The sequence below is a fragment of the Lupinus angustifolius genome, chromosome LG20, assembly GCF_001865875.1.
Source record: "Lupinus angustifolius cultivar Tanjil chromosome LG20, LupAngTanjil_v1.0, whole genome shotgun sequence".
Taxonomy (NCBI): Eukaryota; Viridiplantae; Streptophyta; class Magnoliopsida; order Fabales; family Fabaceae; genus Lupinus; species Lupinus angustifolius.
In genome coordinates this window covers 4,137,858-4,165,020 of record NC_032028.1, presented here as the reverse complement: position 1 = coordinate 4,165,020, position 27,163 = coordinate 4,137,858, and the positions used below count along the sequence as shown (strand labels likewise).

Here is a 27,163-nt window from a genome sequence, read left to right as displayed (position 1 = left end):
ATGGGTTTCCTCCAATGGATCCTGATTTCAGCACTGCGTGGGATATTTTTAGGTACTTTTAATGTCCATTAATCCATTATAATACTTCAGGTTCTCCCTTTGTATTCTATGTTTTTATATTAGATATTAGATGATACAATAGTGTATTGGACTAGTGAAGCATATCAAGTGTTTGTTTGTAAATTGAGTTTTGTAGAGGAGGAATAGAAATTCGAGAATCATGAAATACACTTGAAAGATAACTTTGAAACCTTCATTCTCATCTAAAATTTATGGAATCACTCCAATAGTTGAAGATGTAAGTATTTTCACTGAGTTCGGTACTTCAGTCCTTAGACTCTCAATCTTGATTAGTCTGATTTATTTTCTTTATGATGTGAAGATTTGGGTTTATGGGAATAGCTTCAAGTCAGTGCTGATTGCAGTAGTAGTTCCAAATGAAGAAATTACCAATAAATGGGCATATTCAAATGGCCACATTGCTTCTTTCTCCAAACTTTGTTCTCTTGACCAATTGAAGAAATATGTGCTATCTGAGCTCAAGTCTACTGCTGAGAGAAACAAGGTGAAATTTACATATAAAAAATATAATAAATAGAGCACTGGCTCTTCACCACTATACTTTACATCCAGTTTTAGCTATCAAATGCTCTTAAAACCTTAATGCTCTTTTATAGTTTTAGCTTTTAGGTACTACATATTTGAATATCTGATTATCTTGTTTCCTTTCTAATTTTTCACTTTGACTATGGACTAGCTGAGGGGATTTGAACATATAAAAGGGGTCATATTAGACCCACAGGAATTTGACATGGGAAGAGACTTGGTGACTGCAACACTGAAGAAGAGAAGAAACAACATGCTCAAGTATTATCAGGTAATCCTGACATCCTCTTCTTATTATTCCCTTACTCTTACTGGTTACTGCAATCTCTATAACTAGTTATTTATACTAACATTGGTGGCAAACTTGTTGAAATTGTAACAGGTGGAAATAGATGAACTATATCAAAGTTTGAGTGGAGATAAACATAAACTTTGAGGTTCCAAGACAGATGAGCCTGGTTTAAAGTCTCATGTATCAGTTCTTACTTATTACCGTACTCAAACTCCGGTCTATATAGAGCATGTTTGGGGTTGATTGTGTACTATTAAGCTGTTTTATAATTAAACTTGTATGTTTGGGAAACTAGATGAAAAATGAAAATAAAAAGTTGTTTGCACTTATAAAACAATTGTCTCTGCCTTCACCCCTCACCATTATGATAGGATCTCTAGTCCTCTACCCCTTACCAAGAAGGGACATATTTGGTAAAAGTTACATCTTCAATGGGAAGAAAATAAGGAATTACACAAGGACTAGATAGAGTTATGCAATCATTCCTTAAAAAATTGCATTATTAGAGTAAGCTTATAGAAGTTACTAATAAAAGTTGCATCTACAAGCAACTCTAATAAGAATAGAAGATATATTGCCAGAGTAAAACACTACTTAAAAATTGCAAAATGATTAGCCATAATAAGATGATCCATATAAAACAATTACTCCAGTAGCACCATTAAAGATATTCAGTCATAAAATGTGACCAAAGCATCGCCACATTTCTGAGGCATCTGACCTTTGAGGAAACTAAATCCAAGAAACACATTTGACGAGCCAATACTCTGAAGATACAACAGAACAAGGACGAAGAATATAAAACATGTTACTAAAATTGGTACAAGGAACTAGGCCAATTTCTAATAAGGCGAAAAACAATAAAAAATTTCTTCATATTGATTTGTGTCTCTTTCTGTGTGCATCATATTCACAAAAAAGAACCACAAGGTCTACATCAATATAGTTAACAAACGTCGTCCTACCCTTTACCAGCTAAATCAAAGAGTGGAATTTAGATTGAATTGTGTCTCTTTCTGTGTGCATCATATTCAAAAGTCTTTCATTGATGAGGGGAATTTTCTTTCACTTGGATTTGGGAGAACAAGATGTTACTCTAAGTTTTAATAAATAAATAAAAGGAGGCATTTGTAAGATTATACATATAGCTTATTTGAACTAAACTAAGCTATGAAATTAACTTAAGAAAATAGCTCATTAATATATTTTTTCCAACTTATTTCAATGAGCTTGTCAACATGGAAATAAATGGAGATACAACAAAAATAATTCACATGTAAAGGAAAAACTTACCATTCCCCACATATGTCTAACATTACCAACCGATATCATCGCCCAACGATTGATGAAGTTTTCATAGCACCAAGATAAATCCTCATCCGAAAATCCGTTCACCTACAATTAGTACACACACTATAAATAGCAAAAATTTAAAACAAAAGAAAAGGCTAGCAGAAATAAGAACTCACTATTTTGCTTGTAGACATGTATACATTCAACAGCGTGAGATGATCTCCATCAATGTGCCCAAACCTAGCTTTCGCTTCATCCACAGCTTTTTGTGCCTCCTTAGGCTGGACAAAGCAATTGAGTACTAAATAAGGAAATCGATTATCACAGAGGAGGATAATTTGGCTAGAACATCAAAATAAGTAGGATAAACCGTAAGTTTTTATGTTCCCACAACTTGTGTCACAGTATCATTAGTTTTTGATTGCTGGAAAAAATGGTTTGAAGTTAAAATATTAATAATTAATCATTTTTTGACTAATTACATCTTATGGTACATGCAGTGACAGCACAATTTACGAGACAATAGATGTGTAAATAAAATTACTAATACTGGCAATGTCTCTGATTGAATAATGTCGTTCAGGCTATTTTTGAATATTTAATGATGAGCAGAATGGGATAAACATAGTCACCATACTATGGTTTGAATACTTTAGGATAAAACGGAGTGAATGATAAGTTGGTTCTATCTCATTCCATCCCATAACCCCAAATTAGGAAGAAAGAGATATATAGAGGTATACCAAAATTTCATTCAACTCCATCCTATTTTAAACAGTTCAAACGGCAGAACCTAGTATCATTCTATTCCACCCATTCTGTCAATTTCCATTAGTCCAAATGCAGCCTAGGAATTTTCCTTGGAACTTTTCCCAGTTAAATTCTCCGCATTTCCCATTTTACCAAAGGGAAATTAGTTCTATTTTTTCCAATACACAGCAATGCTTAAAGTTTAAACAATGCAATCTGACATTAATTTAAACAGTAATCAACAACAATTTGGTGTAAAGCCCGCTAGATCCCTACCAAAAAGTCATGGGTTCGATTCCTGCTACGAACCCAAAAAAAATGAGTTCATTATAAAAAAGGTAGAGGATACCTTGATACTACAAAAAACGAACAAAAACACCGTTAAAATCATAGTGTTTATTCAACAATCACAATCTAGAAAAAAATAGCATATCGCGAATAACCACCACATAAACAATGCAAAAGCGAATAAGGCCTCCCGTTCCACCGATTAATCAAGCTGTTACAAACGCCGTTAACGGCGGAACCACCGTTCGATTTGAGCATCTTAACGGCGGTGCTGTCCACCACATCGAAAAGGCTCACTTTCCTCTTCCTCTCCGTAACCATCATAAGTCATAACCCTAATAACCCAACAATGACATTTGACATCAAACTCCGTTATAAGAATACTATAAGCGAAGTGTTAAATGTTGCACTTCTGCATTACACAGTAAAAAATAGCACGACGGTGAACACGAGAGCCCCACAAAACGACAACCTTTATGAGCAGTGTTCTGTTAATATATTTTATCCCATTTGGGTCATGTATTTGGATCTTATGCCTTATCAAAACGGGCTTGTGCTCTAGGTTTCTCTCATAGCTGATTATTGTTCAGCCTATTTCGATCCACTTTCATTTACGTCTTCTTTTTTAACTTAAAGTGGGTGAGCTTTGTTGACAAAAAATAAAGGTTTCTAATCAAATTCATATTTTTAAATTAAGAATTTAATTTCAATGCACTTTAGATTAAAAATTATTTATACGGTCACTCTTCAATCATTATTATCGTTATTTTTAATTTGATTAGATTTTTTTTTAAATAGATGTGGATGATATTTTGCTTCATATTGGAAATTCAAATGTGAAAATTTGATGAAGTTATGGCATTGGGGCTTCAAGTGAAAGTATCACATTGCCAACTATATATTCGAAGATGACAAGCTTCTGTGACATGCCAAATGCAAACTGCCAGCAACTATGCTAATAGATATGTACCAAGAACAAAGATCTATTGTCAAAAATCTTATCTTATATTGTGTCGAACCAATGATAATGAAGCAAACACAACAATAATAATAAAGAGACAACGTATGAGATTGGATATGGAATAACATATATCACTCGTGATCGACCTAGAGCAATAATACATACCAATTTTTTTAGGTGTGATTATCTGATGACAACCTCTAGGGGGCTGCCTTAGAATTATGATCATTTTAGCTTGAAGTCTTGAGCTTTTTAAGTTATAGTTCGGTTTTGATGAATTATGGGGAATTTGGGGTTCTTTTAGTGAGAGGAATGGAAAAGATTAGAAGGGAGAAGCGCCACAAGCAAGAATGCTTGATAAGGTAATGTTATTCACCATAAGCTAGTGTTATTTGCCACAAGCTAGGAAGCTTGATAAGAATTCATCAATGGTGGCCACAGCCAACAAATGAGTTTTTTAGGAGAATTCTCTCAACTAAAATAAAAACAAGGTTTTCTCAAAATTAAACTTGCTTTACTAATAAATAAGTCAAAGCTATAAATAGGCAATATGTCTTGACTGAAATAAACTAAAGACAAAATCCTAATTATCTTTGAATACTAAAATATAATATCCCATTTAATCAAATCTGAAATGCAAATAAAAATTCTAACTAATCTTAAGATAATGAAATTTAAAATCCTAAATTATCAAATAGATAAGATCTAATACAATCTGGTTGGTTTGTTGAAAAGATAATGTTTGACTAAGTTGTTGGTTAAAACAAATCTATCTTTACTTGAATCCTTGATTATAGATGATCAACCTCTTAACTTTATCTCATGTGATTTAATCAATTTATTCCTAAGCCTACATGATAATGAATTCTCATTTATTCATAAAATAAAAATAATCTAAGTTTAAAATAAATCCTAAGGACATAAATGTCATTCCTTCATGTAATCTCCAAGGTCAATTGAGTCTTTTGTGTCCTTCAAGGTTGCTAATTTGGCTCTGGCCCTAGTCATAGGACCTTCATGACTTCTCTTGCCCTTGGAATCAAAGGTTGCCCTAGGAGGATTTACATTATCCCCTCCCCCTTCAAGTGAATTTGTCCTCGAATTGTCTTCAATCTTAACTTTCTTTCTATCCTTGCCAAGATCTTTCAAAGAATGGCGAAGTGTAGAAAAAATTTCAGCCTTGGGAGGGTGTACTTCTCCTTGAGTAGGTTCGGCCACCTCTTTCTTTTTGGCTGCACCTTTCTTTTTCTCTTTTTCAATCTTAGTCGTTAGCCTTTTTTGATCCTCATGGACTTGTTTAGGACTCAGAGGGGCTAACACCACCTTGTGACCATGGTGCATAAATGAAACCTTGTTGGTGAAACCATCATGGCTAGTTTTCTTTTCATATTGCCATGGTCTCCCTAACAACATGTGGCTAGCCTCCATAGGGGCTACATCACATAAGACCTCATCATGGTACTGCCCTATGGAGAAGGGTACCATGACTTGTCTATCCACAACCAACTCTCCCACATCACTTAACCATTAGAGTTGATAAGGGGGAGGTGTGGTTTAGTTTCAAGGTCTAGTTTTGACACTAGCCTTTGACTAACCACGTTTGCGCAACTACCACCATCAATAATCAAGGTGCACACCTGGCCTTGGACCAAGCACCTCGAGTGAAACAAGTTGAACTTTTGGCCATGCTCATGCCTTTTGACTTGGCTGCCCAAGAGCCTCATCATCATCGAAATGTCACCTTCAGGCATGAAAACATCCTCATCACAATCCTCTTCACTAGATGGTTCAGATTAGGACTCAATAACACCATTAGTGGTCATCATTGTCATTTTTGTAGGACATTGTGAGGCAATGTGACCAAGACCAAGGCACTTGAAACACTTCACGTTTCTAGTCCTTTCATTAGCATCCACGGTTGGTTGGTTTTGTGGATGGCCACGTCCTCCTTGGCCTTAAGGCTCTCCCTTTTCAGCTCATCCTTCCAAGAGTGGGACCTTAAAGTACTAGAGGATTACTTAGACTTCTTCCTCTTAATTTGCTACTCTACTTTAATGGCTTTTTGAACTAAGTCATCTAGTTCTACATAGGGCTGCAATTCCACCACATCCTGGATTTCTGGATTCAATCCATGAAGAAACCTATCCATTGTTGCTTCACGGTCCTCATTGAGGTTGGATCTAAGCAAGGCTAACTCCATGGCCTTGAAATATTCATCCACTGTTTGGGATCCTTGAGTTAGTCTTTGTAGCTTGTTGTGCTCATCTCTCTGGTAAGAATGAGGTACAAACCTCACCCCCATTACTCTCTTCATTTCGGCCCATGTGTCAATAGCTACATCTCCACATCTCACTTTATCCTTTTGGCGCCGATCCCACCAAACCATAGCATACTCTTGAAATTCAAGGACTGCCACCTTGACTTTCTTAGCCTCTGAATAGTTATGACAATTGAAGACTTGTTCCATCTTCAACTCTCAGGCCAAATAAGCTTCTGGATCACTCATCCCCAAAACGCTAAGGACTTTGATCATAACACCATCCAGATCTCCTCTAGGCTCACGATTTAGACTACCACTTGCACCATCTCTATGTCTCCTTTGCCCACGGGTTGGGCTAACATGACCACTTCCAGGGCTGCCATGATCTCCATGCCTCTTTCTGTGGCCACAATTTGGTTCATCATGCCCACGACTGCAATGTCTCCTTTCACTATCATAGGAACTTGAGGAATTATGCATATTCTCATGCCTTTCATGTCTCGACCTCTCCTCTCTTCTAGGCCTCCTCCTTCTTCTTTCATGACCATTGGGGTTGCCATGTTTCTCATCCAACCTCATATCATAATGAATCTTCAACTCCTTCAATTGTTGTTGAAGAGTTTGGAATTGTGCATTCATCATGTTTTGGAGTCTCACGGTCACAGAGTTTGACCTTGGTGAGATTGTAGGAGTCCTCTTTGGACTTGACATTCTTCAAGATAAATGTAGCTCTAATGACCACTTGATGACAACCTCTAGGGGGATGCCTTAGACTTAGGATTGTTTTAGCTTGAAGTCTTGCGCTTTTTAAGTTGTAATTTGGTTTTGGTGAATTATGGGGAATTTGGGGTTGTTTTGGTGAGGGAAATGAAAAAGATTAGAAGGGGGAAGCGCCACAAGCAAGAATGCTTGATAAGCTAGTGTTATTCACCATAAGCTAGTGTTATTCGCCAAGAGCTAGGAAGCTTGATAAGAATTCATCAATGGTGGCCAACAATGTGGATTTTTAGGAGAATTCTCTCAACTAAAATAAACACGAGGTTTTCTCAAAATTAAACTTGCTTTATTAAGGAATAAGCCAAAGCTATATATAGGCAATATGCCTTGGCTGGAATAAACTAAAGATAAGTTTAAAGATAAAATCCTAATTATCTTTGAATACTAAAAGATAATATCTTATTTAATCAAATCTGAAATGCAAATGAAAATCCTAACTAATCCTAAGATAATGTGAAGATAATGAAATTTAAAATCCTAAATTATCAAATAGATAAGATCTAATCCAATCTGGTTGGTTTGTTGAAAAGATAATGTTTGACTAAGTTGTTGGTCAGAAAAAATCCATCTTTACTTGAATCCTTGATTGTAGTTGTCCAACCTCTTAACTTTATCTTCTTTGATTTAATCAATTTATTCCTAAGCCTACATGAGAATGAATTATCATTTATTCATAACAATAAAAATAACTTGAGTTTAAAATAGACCCTAAGTACATAAATGTCCTTCCTCCATGTAATTAATCTCTAGGATCAATTGAGTTTTTGGTGACCTTCAAGGTTGTTGATTTAGTTTTGGCCCTAGTCATAAAACCTTCGTGACTTCTCTTGCTTTTGGAATAAAAATTGCCCTAGGAGCGTTTACATTATTATCTTTAAAGAGCTAGCTTGGTGTGTTGTAGATATACCCAATTCTAACAGATATTGCCTTTTGTGATTGTGAATCAAGTATAAAGTTTGCTCTCAATGTGAAATATAATAACGTGACAAAAACTTAAATTCCTACCCATGCTCGATATCAGTTTGATTCGAATTAGTGTAAATTCCAAATACAGAAAATTTCAAACAAAAAACGATATGGTAGGACATATCACGGGCATTATAAACCACTATTATTTGTGAAAAAATTATAATACTATAAAGATATATTTCGAATTATATGTAACAAATTGGATGAAATTCAACATTCAACGATTTTTTTTTTCATTTTAATAATTCCTATAACTAAGAGTTCAGTTAGAAGTGCACACTTGGCATCTGTATCTGTCTCCAAATTCCTAAGAGCATTTGTTGTCACTTGTTTCCTCTCATCCAAAACCCAGGCCCATTGGTTGTTGTTTAGAATGAGTGCAGTTTTTGAACCCAACAAGGAAGATTAGACATCTCTCCATTACTGAAGAGACATGTTGTGAAAAAATACACTAAAAATTAAAATATAACAATATTTATAATCTTCAGTTTTTATTGAAGTTACAATTTTGATCTTAAAAATACACTACAAAATATAATTTACCTTCCCATTAATGGAGAAGAGTCTTATAGAACCAGAAATAATAAGTGGTAAATATGATCCGGGGAAGGTTATGTTATAGGGTGTGGTTGGCGGTTGACGAGTAAACAAATTCCTATATTCCTAAAATGTCTATTTCATTCAGCTAGTCAAAGACCTACTACTATCATCATCGCTCAACTCAAAGTTGCACCGCCTAACCAAAACTGGCCTAGCCGCCATGTTTGAGGACATACACAATTGCATTTTATACTTTTCTTTATTATTATTAATAGACCAAACAAAAGGCACACCAAAAATATGAAGACATGTTTTGGGTGGATGACATGGACATGAATAACGGGTTTAGAAAAACTCTTCCAATTGTTTTGAGATCATAAATATCAAAATAGATTAATTCTCTTTCATAAGATCAGAATATGCTCTAATAAAATCTACTATAACTTAACATACTCTTAAAATTCTAAATTATAGTATAACCAATAAAATTGGTATTTTTCTTACATTTCATTTCATTCTGAAGTAACATCTCTTCCATAGTTTCCCTTTTCATTTACATTTTATTTTTTCCTTTCAAAACTTGCATGCAAACCTATACCTTAAGTTTTATCACACATATGAGTGATTTATTTGTTTCATCATAAACACTTCAACTTTATATTTATTATGTCAGTATTAAATATTAATTTATATGCCAAGAATTAGTTTATTCTTTTCATGTTTTAACGTTAATATATTCCTATGATGAAAAGCTTTGTTTATTTAAACCCGATAGTGTATACTCTTATCGAGTGTTGAGAAATTAATCTCAAGTATGTAGGTTTTCCTTATAGTTTTTTATGCATTGATTTATTTTACAATCCACACATATTCCAAAGCCCATAGACTTTGTTTATTTTACAATCAACACACAAATCACCCATCTTTGGTAAAGATTTATATTTAGAGTAATTTTATAAATTGCACACCCTCTCTTTTACGTATGAAACATGAAGATAGTCAACTTATCAATGACAAGGGTATTAAATGCATGGATGTGTTGCATTTTCTTCCTTCACAGTCAAATCACAAGTTGAGCGAGACCAAGCCTGCAGTCACATTCAAAAGTAAAGACTAGGGGTTCTTAGTTTTAGGACTGCACAAACTCTCTAACTAGATCACTATAAATGTTGCAGAAATAGCGGTCCAACTTGACTTCATTTATCCACCAATTTGCATCAATAGGGTTACATCAACAGTTCTTATATGTTGCTATCACGGTTTTGATAGGAAAAATTAAAAACAGGTGCATTTCCTATGTTAGGACTTTGTAAGATAGATAATATAAGCAACATAAAATAAGACATATATGAAGAAACTATGGGTAGGATCCATAAACAAACCCGTCATGTCACCCACCACAACAGCCAATAGGAGCACTAGAATATAATTTTTGTTAACCACGTGAAATGGTGTAATTTTGAAATCTATATTTATTTCTGTCCATGACTATGAGAGCACAGGAATGTTAGTCAAGTTAAAAAATAGTGTCTGAGTTTATTCCCCTCACAGGGCTTTAATTTATCTGTTTGATTTGACCGTGATATTGCGCATTTCAAGAGTCCAGCATTTATGGGAATATTTATAGAGTTCGGTTTCAACAAAAGTTGCTCCTGATAGTGTAAAGAAAACAGATGCAATTTATGGTGACCAAAACCTGCTACAATGGGTTTGCTTTAATTAAACTTTGTAAGTTTGTATACATCATACATGTCATTAGGGAAAATATTTAGTTAATTACTTAATTGTTATTTTCACCCTGATAAACATTTCTATATTCTAATCAACATATTATCATATTCTTAAAAAAATCATTTTAAGAAAGAGTCGCTCTTAAATGTACGGATGACTAATTAATAATGTAATTTCTTCAACTAATAATGTATAAAAATTAAATTTATAAACAAGTCAAAACAACTAATTGAGTACTGTGGTATAAGCTTAAATTTGTTGACAAATCCGCACAATCATTTCCTCGATATATATGGCTTTTGCTTACTTAACTACTTTTAGAATTGAAGCAATATGTGGATTGAATTACCACTTTTCTCCACATGTTTACTTGCTTCTCATTAATAAAGTCTGCTTGTTTGTTTATATAAATAATTTAATTAAGTGAGTTTATTCCTCACCATCGATAGTCTCAATTTAATCTTTGATCAAATTTGCAATGCTTGAAAAATGTATATATTGAAAAATGACAAAACTCAAAAGACGGCATAAAAAGCATCAAGTCGAAAATTAACATACATGATGCATCGCGTATGTTAATTTGTTACAAAATCCAAATGCAATTTGCAAAGAACACTAGCTGCTGTAATTGCTTTGAACAAGCAATTGGGTATATAGAGTATGGAAGAAAAAAAACTTAGCATGGAGATACACATAGACAAGTGTATTTATGTTTTTTTATACTATCATTTATGACTAAATTTTAATTGAAATTCAATCTTTAATGTATTGCCAATATTTTATTGGTTGTCTCACATACATATGTTTCTACAAGACAAGTCTTTCTCGTAACAGTATGTATCCAGCTCTCTGCCATTGGAGAATAAAGATAAAAAAACGTCATAAAAGTGCACTACTAAATTGTTCAAAACTTAGTGATAGTTCTGCATTGGGTATATAGGGCAAAGAAGAACTTTTCCACCAACAAATGACTAGTCTTGGGTTGGTGGGTAGGGATAACCCTTGTATATTTTTTCCACGTCATCAATTTAAGTGGTGACATTGCACAAATTTTCCCACATGACAAGTCTAATGTGACGATACACCATTAGTCACGTCCACAATTATCATTTGAAGACTGATTGCAATGAAAATGAAAGTAAGGACCAAATCCAAAAGTTGTTTAACTTGCAGGGCGCCAATAGCTTAATTAACACTAAAAAAGTAAGCACTCAAACCCTTAATAGATACAATGGAAACAAGATCAAGTTCCACATTTTAAAACTCAATCTCCAATTTTGTAAAAGAAGTTTATCCACAAAAATAGGAAAACTCTAAGAAACCCTCACTAATATTAGGCTCATATCCTAACAGGTGACACCAAATTTTTTTAACAATGTGAATTTATTATTATTATTTTTAAATTAAATAAATTAGAAATTTATGTTCATATTTGAGAATCCAGTACAATAATGATTAATATGTTTCCTATATGCATACCAATAAGTTTCTTGATAAGGAGGCTAATAATAGAATGGTAAGGGGTGGGAAATGAAAATGACAAAATTCTTAACAATTTTTTTTTGCTAAACAAAAAGCATTAAAATGGGGTGTTAACCCAATATAATAGAATGATCAAAAGTATGATCATTTAAGAAGATAAATAAATATAAGTTTTTTTTTTTATCAGCAATAATAAAAATAAATATAAGTTATTGTGTCATTACACCAATTAACAAAAATTAAATAAGTGGGAGCAATTTTTGACAGAAACCACATATAAAATCTAACTTGGATTAAATCCAATATATCCACGTAAAGTTAATACCTACACTTAACAAATTGAGCTACTCTATATGAAAACTTCATCTTATTTAACATCCTATAAATTAACAAGGACTTTCTTCATCCATTGAGAGTTAAATACTTGATTTTTCTTGTATTTTTAGTAACAAAAGTTTTATTCCATCATATATGAAAGAATAAAAATGTTTTATCATATTATTTTTTCTTTATTTTTTATAATATTTGATTCTTAATGAATAGAGAGAATCACTACTGTCCTCCTACTTAAGAATGATGTAAAAACTGAAAAGGAGATTTAGTTGCACAAAGTGATTTATCCACATAACAAACGTGTCAAAATTGCAAGTGTTAAAGACGTGTTCGAGAAAGCCGCGTACATTATGAATCACAACCAGTTGTAAATTTTGAGTGTCTAGTTTTGACACATCGTTCTCCCTTGAGACATTGACATTAATATGCTTTATACGGGAATGTCTCCAATTATGTTTTATTTTCTGTCCAAAATAAATCATATGTTAACATGCGAATAAAAAAATATTTTTAAAAAACAAAAAGTGATAAAAGATAGTATTCTGATTAACTTGATATATGGAGTAAGACATCATTCTGGATGATCTCTATCCCTTTTGTACCTGCTTAGGCGGTAGTCAGCTACATTAATTGCAAAATAAAGAGTATAGATAAATATCAACATGAACAAGTGAATAAGAATCAACATTTTTTTGTACTACAAGATGGGAATTAATACAAATAGTGAAACAAATAAATGACAAAGAATAATAACATATTTTCTCGTGGCCCACGAGCTTAGCCTATGGGTGGAGCTAATAAAATCAAGAGCTGGTACACATTCACTCTATTTCATCACTAAGTAATAGTTTTTTATGACTTTACAAAGATTATGTAACAATGTATAACCACTAAGATTTACCACTCCTCTTGGTAGAAACTATGCCTTCATTCCCAGCCAAAATCAAATATTTATCTTTCCTAGTAAGTTTAGTGCATTCAAACCCAAGAGCATTACCAATTTGTCTTTGAACATCGTTAGCCGCTTCAAATCTAGAACCTTCTTTTCCATCATCAACATTAATTTGTGGTAGTGAAGGTACCAGCTGGTCCAACAACTGAACCGTGTAAACAGGTGCAGGGTTCATGAGGAAGAAAACCGGGTCCAAGCACTTAAGCCCACCAGCGGTTGTGCCATGAAACATGCTAACATGACTATCCATAGCCACTGGTGTAATTTCATCACACATCTCAGAAAACAAAGGACTGAATCTTAATAAATAAGGTTCCCTACAAGTGGTCCCTTCAGGGCACACAACAAGGTCCCCTTGCTTTAGCAATTGTTGCATCATTTTTGCGTCCTGATCACGATTCCTGGTTAAACGCACGGTCTGAATTGGTGCTAATATCTCAGACATTCTGCTTAAGCTGTATGTGACAGCAATTAAATTCTTTTGTAATGTGAATGAGATATAAAGAGGGTCTAGTAATGTTCTATGGTTTGATACATAAATATGGCCATTGGATTTTGCTTTATGAGAGGTTTTGGTGTTGGGTATTGAAGTTGTGAATCTGATACCGGTGAATATTAACAAGGGGGTTGAGATTTTATAGGGAAGCGATAGGGCAAGTGAGATTCTAATAATGGCTAGGATTATGGCATATGGTAGCCACATTAACATGGCCAATGACTCCATTGGGGATGGTCTTAGAGCCAATCTTCCATCATGAAATATAAGTGGTTTTGGGTATAATTCTCTAGGTAGGGTTTGCCAGCTTCTCTTGTCTCCTTCTGACACTGCGTACACTTCCTATTTTTTGTTCATAAAAAAGACAAACAAAGTATGAGTTTGAAGATCCAAATAGCATACTATCTAAAACATAAACAACTTTGAATTTTCTATTTTCTATCTCGACTATTCAGGTAAAGAAAACTGCTGGGATTTTACATGGGACTTGTTGTGACATTGTTAATGTAATTAAATAACACAATGTATTCATTGGGGCTGTGATATCCCCCAGGTTAATAAAAAAAACAAGACATAGTGAATTCATAAAAAAAAAAAAATTAGATGAGATTTTTTTGTCTGGGTCCATACTATCCATTAAGCTAATATATTTTTTTGACAATAGAGGAAAAATATAAGAGATTTGAATTCAAGATGTCCCACAAGTATACCGTTCCGGCAAAGCTTTTAATACAATATTTAAAAGTGGTATAATTCGTGTTTCAATTAGAAAACTTGCTTTTTTTAATCTGTATTATTACGGCTACAGAATAGAAAAATGAAAGAGTCGTATTAAAGATACCGATTAAGAAATTTAAGAATAAAAATTTCATCAAAAAATATAATTAAGGTTATTTTTCAAGTATAAAATGAATACTTTTAAATTTAAGTTCTTAACTATAGTAATGGTAAATCCAAAGACTAAAAACTTAAAGTAGATCAGATATGCCACTTAAAATGGTTTCTAAAAACGAAAAAATAAATATGATTAAGTAATTAACACAAACCTTGCAGTTAGACAATAATTCTTGATCAATAACCTTATTGAAACTTGTAATTCCAATCATATCAGAGCACCCTTTCCCTTCCTGAACTTGCTCCAGTGCCTGCAATGTTTTTCTCTCATCCATCAACCCAATATAGTATCCATAGAACACTTTGATCTCTCTACCCACAACAAAATCAATCTCCAAATACTCTCTAAGAAAACTTTCCACCAGTACTCTAGGCATATTGGTAACCCCAACTTTCTTGCCACCTTTATTAAGCACCTCAAAGATTTCTGATCCAACATCCTCCAAGAAAAACTTAGGCAAAACAGACCTTCCTACTCTGAATTTATCTGCTTTGATCCCAAAGAAACATGTCATGACCATAATCTTCAAGCCCATTTCTTCTCCTGCTAAACAAACAAAAGGGTATAGCAAAACAAGAACAATAGCTCTTAGTAACCCTCCTGCCTCAAAAGCCACAAGCATGAAGTATGGGAATAGAGAAGAGGATTTTAACAAAGCATTTTCTACATCAAAGATCAAAGTGTGGTCATTGAGGTCTGATCTGTTAAGCAATGAAGGGAACTTTTGGTATTTAAATTGTGTTGCAAATGCATAGGAATTATTGCTAACACTTCTGTGAAAGCCTATGAGATTCTTAAGTTGCCTAAAGAGAAAACGGTACCAAAAGAAGAAAAGAGACTTGAAGAAAAATGCTCTGAACATTTTAGCCATCTCAATATTGGACTCAATAGAAAATGTTTTAGGTACTATTTGCTGCTGCTGCCATTCTTGGGAGTGAAACCCCTTGTATTTATAGGACTGTCAACTATGGATTCATCAAAACCCATATTTTTCAATATTATTACACTTGTGCCATCTTGGTCGTTAAGAAGCAACTTGACATGGTTTAGTTTTCCACTACCCTTAATAATTGCATTTCTATTTTGAGTAAAGTGATGATTAGATTAGAGAGAAAACTGCATAAAGATAAGTTTAGAATGTTTACCTGATTTTTAATAAACTTAAAGTGATAATTACTTCTAACTATATTTCTTAGTATATATTATATTAGATAAAAATAACTTATAACTAGATATACTAGGATTACTATTTATTTTCAAGAATTTTTTTGACCAAAGGCTTTCCAATTTCCCAATGCACGAGTAGCTTTCTCTTTCTTATTTTGTAAAAGATCATAAAAATAAGCCCTGGTTGAACATAAATATCAGTTCAAATTTTTTTGTTTTGGTCCTTTCATAAGATTATGTTGCAATGCTTATGCAAGTTTCAGACAGGCATAATTTTGCCTTAATTGAAAATTTGAGAGCAGTAACTGTGATCATTGTTAAGGGATGATTACTTCATTATTGTCTTCTTTTTTCTCTTCTTTTTTTTTGTCAAATAAATGTTACCCATTTATATATAACATTGTCTCTATGTTTAGTTTTGCTTTTCAGATTTGGAGAATAGAATTTATTGGTGGCGGATGGGATATGATGGAGAGAAAGTGGAAAGAGATGAAGTTATAGATATTAATTATCATAAATAAATGTTAAATGGAAGTCACATCAGACAGTGGGATACCATGCAAGTAAAGGCGTTAATGAAGGCGTTACAAAATTGAACGGAAATTAGGCTTTGCACATTATAAATCTAAACTGGTCAAAGTTGCCCAATTAAATAGGGGATCAAAGTCACACATAGAATATATATAGAGTCTAAAATTGTATTTAAGCCTTGTATATAAGAGAATACTACATATATTTTCTATAAGCATGTTATATATTTCCCATTTGCATGTTTACTTTCATATAAGCCTTAACAACATCAAATGTCTCTATCAGATTAGGAAACGTTGCGTTATCTGTGGGACACGATGTACCCACTTGAGGACATCCTTTATAGATTCTTCTGAACGACTACGTCTTAACTAATGCATAGTATACTGGTATATACACCTATTATAGAAAAATAACCAAGTCCAGATAAATGCTGATTTCGGAAATAACTCAATCAAGGAAGGTTTTGGAGTATTCATAGACATGACAGGTTATTATATTCAAGGCTTTCAAGGAAGGTTTTGGAAGGGCTGTTTAAATAGGTTTTATTGATACTTAATTTTAGCCAAAGTTTTAGGAATGGCTTAAATGAGTTCAGCTTCCTATTTACATGGTGTGAAATAATTTCTAAAGAGTCATACTGGCTTCCATAAAGTTGAAGTGTAATTAAACCTAACACCCATCTTGTCTTTTTAATATAGTTACACTACTCTCCTTCAATGATTCTCGAGTTATTAAAAAAAATTGATGGAAAAAAGTTAAGTTAGATTAAGTACCAGGGGTATAGAAAATATATTGAAATCACTTTCTACTGCATCCTGAAGGAGGACGATCTAGGAAGTGAGCTCCCAATCAAATTTGATAACCAATGAGCCATCACAATTATTGAAAGATTGGCTTCCTAGGAAGCTATAATATATGAATGGGTAAGACTCCTTCCCATTTGGTCAGACTCCTCTCTATTTTAATAAAGAGGGAAGTTGAGTTTTTTCTTTTAGTTTTAAGGGTAAATTCATTTTATCATGATAAACATAAAGATACAACTATAATTGTAAATAACATTTTCTTTGTTTTTTGGTATCACTTCCCCCTCAAGTAGTCTCATTCAATATGAATGTATAGCACTTGAAGTGACAAAACCCACTATCTGGTTCAACTGATAGTAACTTTGGACCAATGAACTCCGACTAAAAAGGTTTGGTTTAGAATTATAAAAGAACTGATTTTATTAGGCCACCATGGCAGACTTGCTTAGGCCAGCTAGTGATCACATGAACATTTGACCTACCAACATCTTATTCCTTTGTTGTTGTGAGATCTATTTTCTTAATAATACTTGTTGCACAAGAACATTTTTAATTTGTTTAGTAAATTGTAATATGTTTACAACCCATCGGTAGAGTTTCCTCTTATAAAACAATATTAGGTAATCATTCAATCTGTTAACTTTAATATAAATAATTTACCTGTTTTAGAATATTCTTACTTCAATTGCTAAAATAATTACCTTAATATGTGTTAGTTATCTAAAAATGATAAATAAAATGGGACATGGGAAGTATTGTATATCTTAAATAGTATTAAGTTTCTATTAAATTGAATTCTTGACGTATTCCTTGGGGTTCTCTTAGGATTAAATTCGTTTTTTAAGCACATACACTTTTACCAAAAAATCAAGTGTTGTGAAATGAATATTTGATCAGTCTGATACTCTATGGAGAGATGTGGATAAGAAACTCAAGTGCATTCATATCTCATACTCTAATAATGTCTATGAAGAGAGGTGGATAAGAAATTGAACATGTCAACGCATAAAGTAATAGGATAAGCCGAACACGGTTTGAATTTTTTCTGTAAAAACAATGTGTTTGGGTGTGTGCAGCTTGTTGTGGGCGTTGGCAACTGGATATGGTCAATGGGTGGAAAATTAAAGGAAAATGTGAGATTTTGATGTTGATATAACTGAGAGTAGCCCATGCCCTCTTTTTAATACAAGCTCTGAAATAATATTAATGCCTCATGATTTCCCATGAAGTCTCCATGGAAGGGATATAAATTATCTGTCTCTAATTGGGTCTCATTCTCTGTCCCAAGTCTATTATATTTTATAATATGAATAAAAAATTATAAAAACAAAAAATCACATTTTGATTAGCTTAGAACATAGAACGAGATATTGTTTGGGACATGTGATCTCAGTCTCAATGTAAGCACACATGATATCATTGAGATGTAACATTGATCAAATGAACATGGATCTTTGCAAATATTTATTTTCTTGGTATTTTTAATAAAAAAAATATAATTTTATAATAAATAAAAACATAAAAACGTCATACATATTATCTTTTGTTTGTTATTTGTTATTATGTGATATTTGTCTTTACATTAATGGAAATGATCTTCGTTCTATTTAAATACATGTAGGTTGAGATTCTCTTCAATACTGGAATGTAGGGTCTAGATTTATTTCATAATTTATAATATTCTTTTGGCTAAAAATATTTTAAAATTTGCACCATCAATTTTTATAAAAGTTCACATATCTCAATCTTATCAAGTATTGGACCCTCTGTTAATTCATAGGATCCATTTTCTTTAAATGAACGATGTATATTGAGAAATTAGTTTCTCACTTGGCTGATGAGAGAAATAAAATAAAATAAATGTAAGCATGCATGTATGGTTCTAAAATACTACAACGTTATTTATGTTAGGCCGGCCAAATGGTAGCCTGAAGCATTAGAATCGAGATCTACACCTAATTAATGATTTAAGTGAAGAATCTGTTTAACTTATGAGAATGAATGAATGAATGAAGATAGAAGATGTAGGAGAAAAGAAGTATGTGTATATTACTTGAGAATTTACTTTGTTAGTATAGTTTGATCTAAGAATTATTAGAATAGTGTAACTTTTTTACTAATTACCAAAATAGTGTATTTTTATGGAAATCGGCTATCATATAGCCGTTTTATATATTTTTTTTCTCTTGGTCATACCAAAATTGGCAACCCCGGTGGAGTTTTTTTTAACTTTTTCCTGCAAACTCGTCAATGAAGAAGGAGTTTGTCCTTCTTTTTTTAATATATATGCCTAAATCAGCAATGGTGGTGGAGGTTTTGTTTTTTATTTTTTTTCTTTTTCATGTGTCCTAGCAAAATCGGCAATGTAGAATGAGTATCTCCTTTTTTTTTTTTTAAATATATGCCTTAATCAACAATGTATGTGGAGTTTTAATTTTTTTTTTATTCCTTAGAGAATCGTTTATAGGAAATGAGTATTACTTTTTTTTTATACTTGTACCCTAACAAGAATCGGCTATCTTGATTGAGTTTTATGTTTAAATTTTTAGTTTAATAGGTTAGTAATAAATAAAAATTATACTAAAATTTTAAACATAAAATTCAATCATAATAGCCGATTCTTGTTAGGGTACAGAAATAAAATAAAATAAAAAGTAAAACCCATTTCCTATAAACAATTCTCTAAGGAATAAAAAAAAATAAAACTCCACACACATTGTTGATTAAGGCATATATATTAAAAAAAGAGATACTCCTTATACATTGTCGATTCTGCTAGGACACGTGAAAAACAAACAAACAAAATCCTGCTAGAAAAAATTAAAAACAAAACTTCCACCACTATTGCCGATTTAGGCATATATGTTAAAATAAGAAGGACAAACTCCTTCTTCATTGCCGAGTTTGCAGGAAAAAGTTAAAAATAAAAAATAAAAACTTCACCGGGGTTGCCGATTTTGGTGGGACCAAGAGAAAAAGAAAATGCAAAACGGCTATGTGATAGCCGATTTCCATAAAAATACACTACTTTGGTAATTAGCAAAAAAGTTACACTACTTTGATAATTCTTTGGTCAAACTACACTAACAGAATAAATTCTTCGTATATTACTTTGATATTTTTGGTAAGTGTGTATTACTTTGATTTAATAGAAAAATGAAATTATAAAGAGAGAGTAATTGAAATGAAGAGTATATGACTTAACTTTCCTTGAAATAATGCACTTGCTATTTATAACTACAAGTCAACCAACTAAACTTCTAAAAATAAAAAACATTCTAACTATACAAATAATTTGATTAATCAATTAATTATACTCATTAATTGATTAACGAGTCTAGCAGAAAAAAAATACAAATTTCTCATCGGAACCAACTCAGACATTCTATATTAATTTAAACCATTCGGTTATCATGTATATAAGTTTATTCAATTTTAAATTAACTATTCTTTTCAAATGTGAGAATAAAGCATTAGATTTATAAAATCATCTAATAGTCAAATTACTATCCATCATAACCATACAGACCCACCTCAATCAAACCAATAATTTTAATATTACTTATTAGGCGATAGGGGAGCCTAAAATACTCAACATCTATAAGGAAGGAGGTAAGTGAAGAATTACAAAAATTATTGATTCATGCACTTATAAGACATTATGTTCACCGCATATTACTCATACTTGACATTCCGGACAGTAAATACAACAAAAACTCATCCACTCACTTATTTGAGAAAAAATATGATAGAATCACAATGTTCATCGATCTATTTTTTGTTTTCCTTTTTTTAAAAAAGGACGTGCTGGAATTTGTTATATAATTTGGGAAAAAATTATCCTTATATAATTGGAACATAAACTTCATAATTAAAGGTTGAATCCGCTTAAAAGTCATAATGTTAAGAAGGACTTCTTCTAAACCCGATGTTTAATATCCAAATATGAATGTAACAAAACACATGAAATTCTTTCTCTCTATATATACATATATCAAAAACTGCATTAATCCCAATTTTGTATTCTAAATTAAACAATATTTTTTTTATTGGAAGAGAAAGGATATATATGATGTCTGTATATTGGCTATTTATACAGTTGAACTCTCCGTAAGTTCATTGAATATTCTTCAAATGATTATATATATATATATATAGCTTCTTTTAATCCATTAGTTACTTGATGGTGAGTAGTCATCATCGTAGCGTCAACCATGACAGAAAGGGAGGGGGATAACATGCATATATATAAGACCCATGCAATCGTGAGATTTGATTGTTTTTGTGAGACCATGATCCATGGACCATAATACCATATATGCCATACTGTCAAAGGAGAAAAACTAATGTCGAAGTTAAAAGGATAGTGAACTCGTCTACCATCTTCTCGAATGATGTGGTCCTGTGGGTGTGTTTGGTGTTCATGTTCCATGAATTTTACAAGGATCCAGCTTTCCCATAACTAAACCACTCACAAAGTCATCTGCATTTCTTTCCTCTTATCAATTTGCTGTCATCATACACGCATTCTTTCCAAATGGTCAAACTTCGAGAGCAAATGCGTTATCTAGATTGGAAATTTGGAATAGATTAGCCCAAAAACAACGTTTGTGCTTTGTGATACACATATCTATCAAATTTAATTCATAAATAGTGTAGCGAGGATTGAGTCAATCAGAAAAACTCCAATTCGGTCGACTTAACTAGTTCAATTTGTAAGAATGATGTTGCAACTAAGAAGATGTGAATTAGTTGAGTTAAAAATTATAACAATTTTTTCTGCAAAATCAAGAGTTAACGTGCAGTGGAAAATATATGTAGAAAATTAATAAGTAAAATCAAATATATAAGAGAGAAGAAAGTACACAAAGATTTTTATACTGTTTGACCTTCTTGTCCACAAGAAATTTTCCACTAAATATTATGAGTTGTAATTACAATATTTCACCCCGAGATCTCTATGTATCTTACACACTCACTAATATTTATACTCTTGGAAAACACATTTCCAAGTAACTCTATCTTCTTTCTATTCACACCTCGTGAAAGAAAGTTATTACAATGAATGAAGCATTTAAATGATGACTTTAGATTGTCTTTACAAGTATATGAAATATAATAACACTTGCAATCCAATCAACTATTTTTTATACTTATTAATAATTCTCTTTAAGTTTATGAAACTTTGAAACATTTTACTTCAAGCAATTCTAAAAATGACTTTGAAAGTTTGAGTGCAAGTTGCTTTAAAAGTGCATAAAATTATTTCAGAAAAGTATTGGAAAGTTGTGAGAAAAGTGTGAAAGAGTTGTTCAAAAAGTTGTTGTCATTGTGAGTTCTCATGCCTTTAAATATGTTTTCCAATCAGCCATTGTGCCTTTATGAAAGAGTAGAAATTGTTTGGAATGAAGACATTTCGTTTGGGATGAAAACTCTGAAAAACTGATGTAACAACTCTCAGTAATCGATTACAACATTGAGTAACCGATTACCCAAATGTTCTGTCCAACAGTGAATTTAAACACTGGTAATCTGTTACAGTAATCGGTTACTCAAATACAGTAATGGATTATTCTGATCAGTTTTAAGTTGGATATCTCTTTTCTCACGCTTGTAACCTGTTACTTAGATAGATGAAGTAACTCGTTACACGCTATTTTTGAAAACTGTTTTACGTATTTTAAAGTGTTTCAACTTTCTTTAAAAATAGTTTGAGCATTACTACTTTGCATATTTAAGAGTTTTAGGATAGAAATACATATAGAGACTTAATCTAATTATCTTGAAGCTTTAATCTTTTTTGTATTCATAAGTATTCTTCATTTTCTTTTTTTTGGTGATGTTAGCGTCTTCATTAAAACCTTGTCAAAGTCAAGAGCAAAGATCTTCTTCACAATATTAATTTTACTCAAATAAAATTTAAGTAGACTATGAATAGGTTAATTAGATCTGTTTTTATAATCTAAACAATCTAATAACTTCACACGTTATCTGATTTTTTTAACTAATATGATTTTTGAAATATTGTAATATTTATGCACTATTAGCATAAAGATTTATATATAATTAGTTACTATATCATCTAATATTCATTTAAATCACTTTTTTAAAGACTCAACAATAATTAGACATAAATAATAGATGATGCAATAATAATATATAAAACTCGTATAGTATCAATAAATTCATTTTTTTATCTTATTAAAATAGTAGAAAAGAGAGATTCACACCAATAATAAGTTTTTTTATCTATCAATCCTTGAAAATTATACTTATTTGTGGGGATAAAATTGGACATACCTTCTCAACCCCCACTAAATAAAAATCTTTGCACTAGGTAGTCATTGAAATAGTGAATCTCAACCCCAAGCTAGCAACCTATTGAGATGGAAGTAATTCTAAAGTGATTGTAAATAGTAAATAACTTAGTCACAAGACAAACCTTTCGAGAAATAGTAAATAGTAATTGTATCTCTCAAATGCACATTGTGCCTTTATCTTGCTTAAAAAATATAGAGTACAATAACTTAGAAGGGTGCGGTAGAATGTTAGTGACTAATCAAACCAAGGCCTAGTAGGGCATGGGCTACAAGTCTTGTCACCATAGCCCCCAACTTGATGAGACCATTACCCATGTTCTTAGAGATTGCAATGTGGACGCATATGATGCATAGTGATAGAAGTGCGTGCCTTCTTCAGTCTTGGGTTCATTTGAACTTAACTAGTGAAATTGGCTTCAAAAGTTATTTCACTTGATGATGTTTGGGTAACTAACTTGTTGAGCCCTCTAGCAGTTAGAGACCTTTGATGCCTACATTTGCAATTTGGCAGCGGTTGAGATTACCAACGAGGAAGCATAGGACTGTGGGGATGAGCAAACAAGCAAAACAAACAGAGAAGATGGTCACTATATTGTTGGTTTCTCGTGTAATATTAGCACAACTAAGGCTTAAATTGCAGAGATGTGGAGTGTGTATGAAGGGTTCGAAGAGAGTGGATAAGCAAATAAATGTGTGCAGATATTATTGCTAATCTAGGCTTCCTTGTAGTCATTTGTTTCTAGGGTCCGGCCACATTTTTCATCCAAACAAAACACAATCTTCCATTACTCAAAAAATCCTACTACACTTTCCACAAAAAGTCCAAGTGACCCTGTAGAAATCAGCATGTTGCCACAAAAACAGCACAATTTCCTGTTGGATAAAACTTAGGAGTGGTTCTTTATGTATTCTGTGATATTATTTTCTAAAAAGAAAATAACACGTACAACAGTTAAATGAAAACATCTATGTGTAACAATTGTTACACATGTAATTTTATTGAAAAACAGAGTAAACACCACACTAACTACACCTAGGTTTTACACAATCCTAGTACCCTTGTAGAAATCAACAAGGTCAACAGTATGGAGGCGGGGGTAAAATATCACTAGAAAAAAGTTGCGTGCAGAAACCATTAAGTGTATATATTACTACATGCTAAGAAGACAGAGACAAGTAATCCATAAGCAGAAATCCTTTTCTTATTAACAATACCAATCATGTCACTGTACACGAAAACTTGACAAATAGCTAAGGTTCCTAACAGCTGTACAAAATAACATACATGACCGAACTAGTAAAGAATAGCCTAAACTCGCTTTAAGAGGGAAAGAATCTTCAAAACTTCAAATCGCTTTTCCTGCAGAACTGCGCCAATATGACATTTGGAAAACAATCAGGTTGCTGCAATTTAGATATAATTCTATCAACAGTTCACCAGAGTAAATAAAATTTTGTCTTCAATTATACAGCAATGGAAGAGGAAATATGACCTTGTGTATAGAGAGCCAGATGCATCACCTTCATTAGTGAAGTTCTTCGGATAATGAACTGAAATCAAACCTTCATCTGATGCCTCGGGCGAAGCTGTTACCCCAAAAGCAGCACTACTTGCAGATTTAATTCCTGCAAGCAAAGTCTTAGCCATGAGTATTTCACAAATACAATAAATGAGAAGCACCCAAAAATTCGAAATTTAATGGTCATTAGAAGCCATATCCTTAAGAATTTGAAGTTGTACACAGAACTTTATGCAAAAAGCATGATGACATCATGAAAAATAAATTTTACATGATAATTCCAAAGTTTAAACCATCTACTTAATAAATGCCAATGTTAGATGTCTACTTATCCTTATAGTTGCACCTGAAGGATTATTTATTTATGCAGCAACATAAGGCCCTTAAAGGGCAGCAAGGCAGTAACCAAAGCAAGAGATCATAAAGGAAGGGGCACTTTCCAAGGCATTCAAAGGACATCAACAAACTCTTGGCTCCAAAAGTAAGTTTTCAGTGTCTCCAGATGTTCAATCAAGATTCAAGAAGGTGGATCCATCTAATTCCGAATCACAGATACTTTCACAAAATATGCATATTATGTTTGGGACTGCCTTCCTTATACCTTAATGTGTATTCATACCACAGAGTCTACCATGTATGATGTGAAGTGATGACTTAGTATCATTGTACATCCTCAGAGCCAAAAAGCTATATATAATACTTAGTATCATGGTACATCCTCAAAACCATAAAGCTATATATAAGCATTAAGCATAGGCAAGAGTCACAACTAGAGTGGAATGTGACCATGAGATACAAATATTGAATCAGAGATGGCAAAAGTGGGAAATATAAATAAGCTTATTAGTTGTTACTTGTTACATGAAATACAAACATCACCATCAAATCAGTACTGTATATTTTAAAATAAAGCTTACTAGTTGTTACTACTATTACCATGTCAAGAGTGGCAAAAGTAAAAACAACAGAGCCACAATAGAAGTAAATGAGACCCTAATCACATGAACTATATATCTATGTAATGATGAAGTTTCACGGTACACTCAACTTAACAACTTTTAGTCCCAGTTCAAAATTGAATAGATCTTCGCTGTAATATTCAGAAAAAATGGCCATGGTTTCTCAAAAAAAAATTAAGAAGGAGCAGAACTAAATCAACTAATTGGTAATACAATAAAATGCTTAGATAAATTACAGCTTACCATAAGCAATAAATATGAGAAGAACAGAAGATGGCCATAAAGTATATTAAACCCAAAGTATTGGCCATTGATAAAAATCATGACAAGAGGCCACAGTTGCAATTTGCAATGCAAATAAACCCAATCAAATACACCAATAAAGGCAGCTCAATGCTTCAAATTAATGTACAAACAGGTACACATCCTAAATGTAAGGAACACATGCTTGTTTCTGTAACAAAAATGAATCAACAGTTCAATATTTATGAAGAGATAATTTAGCTGTTCTGTTCAAACCTGAAAGGCTACTTATATGGCACAGAACTAATTTGATATGTAAGCATATGCTGTACTATTAAACAATAATTACAGTGTGTGAAAGATAAGTCCAACAAAAAAACAGTTGATTTACCTTGGAAAATTATGACAAGGAAGAAAAAAACAGTGACAGCCATGGCAGAAAGATTAGCATATGACGATGATGACGATGGCGGTGACTTGATTGCTTTCATCTTTCTAGTTGCCTTCATTTTCTTAATCCTTGAACGCTTCCTCAATGCAAGCTCAGCAAGTTCCATCACAAACTTCTGATCACCAGCATCCAGTGATGGACCTCTAGGAGGCAAGGGTGGTTTTGGAGGCTTTCTTGGGTTAGTGAGCTTACTCTTGTGTTTTCCATGATTACCATTACTCAAATGAGATATGTGTTCTTGGTCTTGGACATGGTCCAAACCCTTATCCACCAACAATTCTAAATTATCATTATCATCCACAACAACATCATCGGATTTTGTTAAGCTGTTACATAACTCAACCTCACTTTCACGCTTATCTGATCCATCAAAATTGAGAATCCCATTCAATGACCAAGAAAAAGCACTCTTGGGTTCTCTCTCACTAACACAAAGATTATTGCTTGAATCCTCTTCGCTCGTGTTACCACCACTTTCTAGGTCAAATTCAACGTCTTTCTCTCTTGACATAGTATGATCCAATTGATGGAAATAAATAAA

At 32.6% G+C, this 27,163-nt stretch overlaps 2 protein-coding genes and 1 long non-coding RNA gene across 3 annotated transcripts; 1 reads left to right on the top strand and 2 right to left on the bottom strand.

Moving 5' to 3' along the window:
- On the bottom strand, window positions 12,942-15,529 carry LOC109334985 (probable glycerol-3-phosphate acyltransferase 3). The gene is made up of 2 exons (XM_019571000.1): window positions 14,777-15,529; window positions 12,942-14,072 (listed from the first exon to the last, which is right to left on the bottom strand). Exons 1-2 carry the CDS (start codon window positions 15,494-15,496, stop codon window positions 13,173-13,175), a joined length of 1,620 nt encoding a protein of 539 aa, XP_019426545.1. The 5' UTR covers window positions 15,497-15,529; the 3' UTR covers window positions 12,942-13,172.
- Window positions 14,000-14,496, top strand: LOC109334986. Its single transcript, XR_002106164.1, has 2 exons — window positions 14,000-14,109; window positions 14,454-14,496. It is a non-coding gene; the product is annotated as an uncharacterized LOC109334986 (long non-coding RNA).
- LOC109335410 lies at window positions 24,407-27,163 on the bottom strand (the record flags this gene model as incomplete). Its single annotated transcript, XM_019571545.1, has 3 exons — window positions 24,407-24,853; window positions 24,943-25,075; window positions 26,563-27,163. Coding segments are annotated over 3 exons (792 nt in total), but the record flags the coding sequence as incomplete, so codon positions are not given.

What these genes read in the sequence shown, in the direction of transcription:
- LOC109334985 (XM_019571000.1), bottom strand. Translation starts at nt 15,496, where the DNA reads ATGGCTAAAATGTTCAGAGCATTTTTCTTCAAGTCTCTTTTCTTCTTT. An exon ending in AATTATTGTCTAACTGCAAG is followed by an intron (nt 14,073 to 14,776) that starts GTTTGTGTTAAT and finishes AACAAAAAATAG; the next exon opens with GAAGTGTACGCAGTGTCAGA.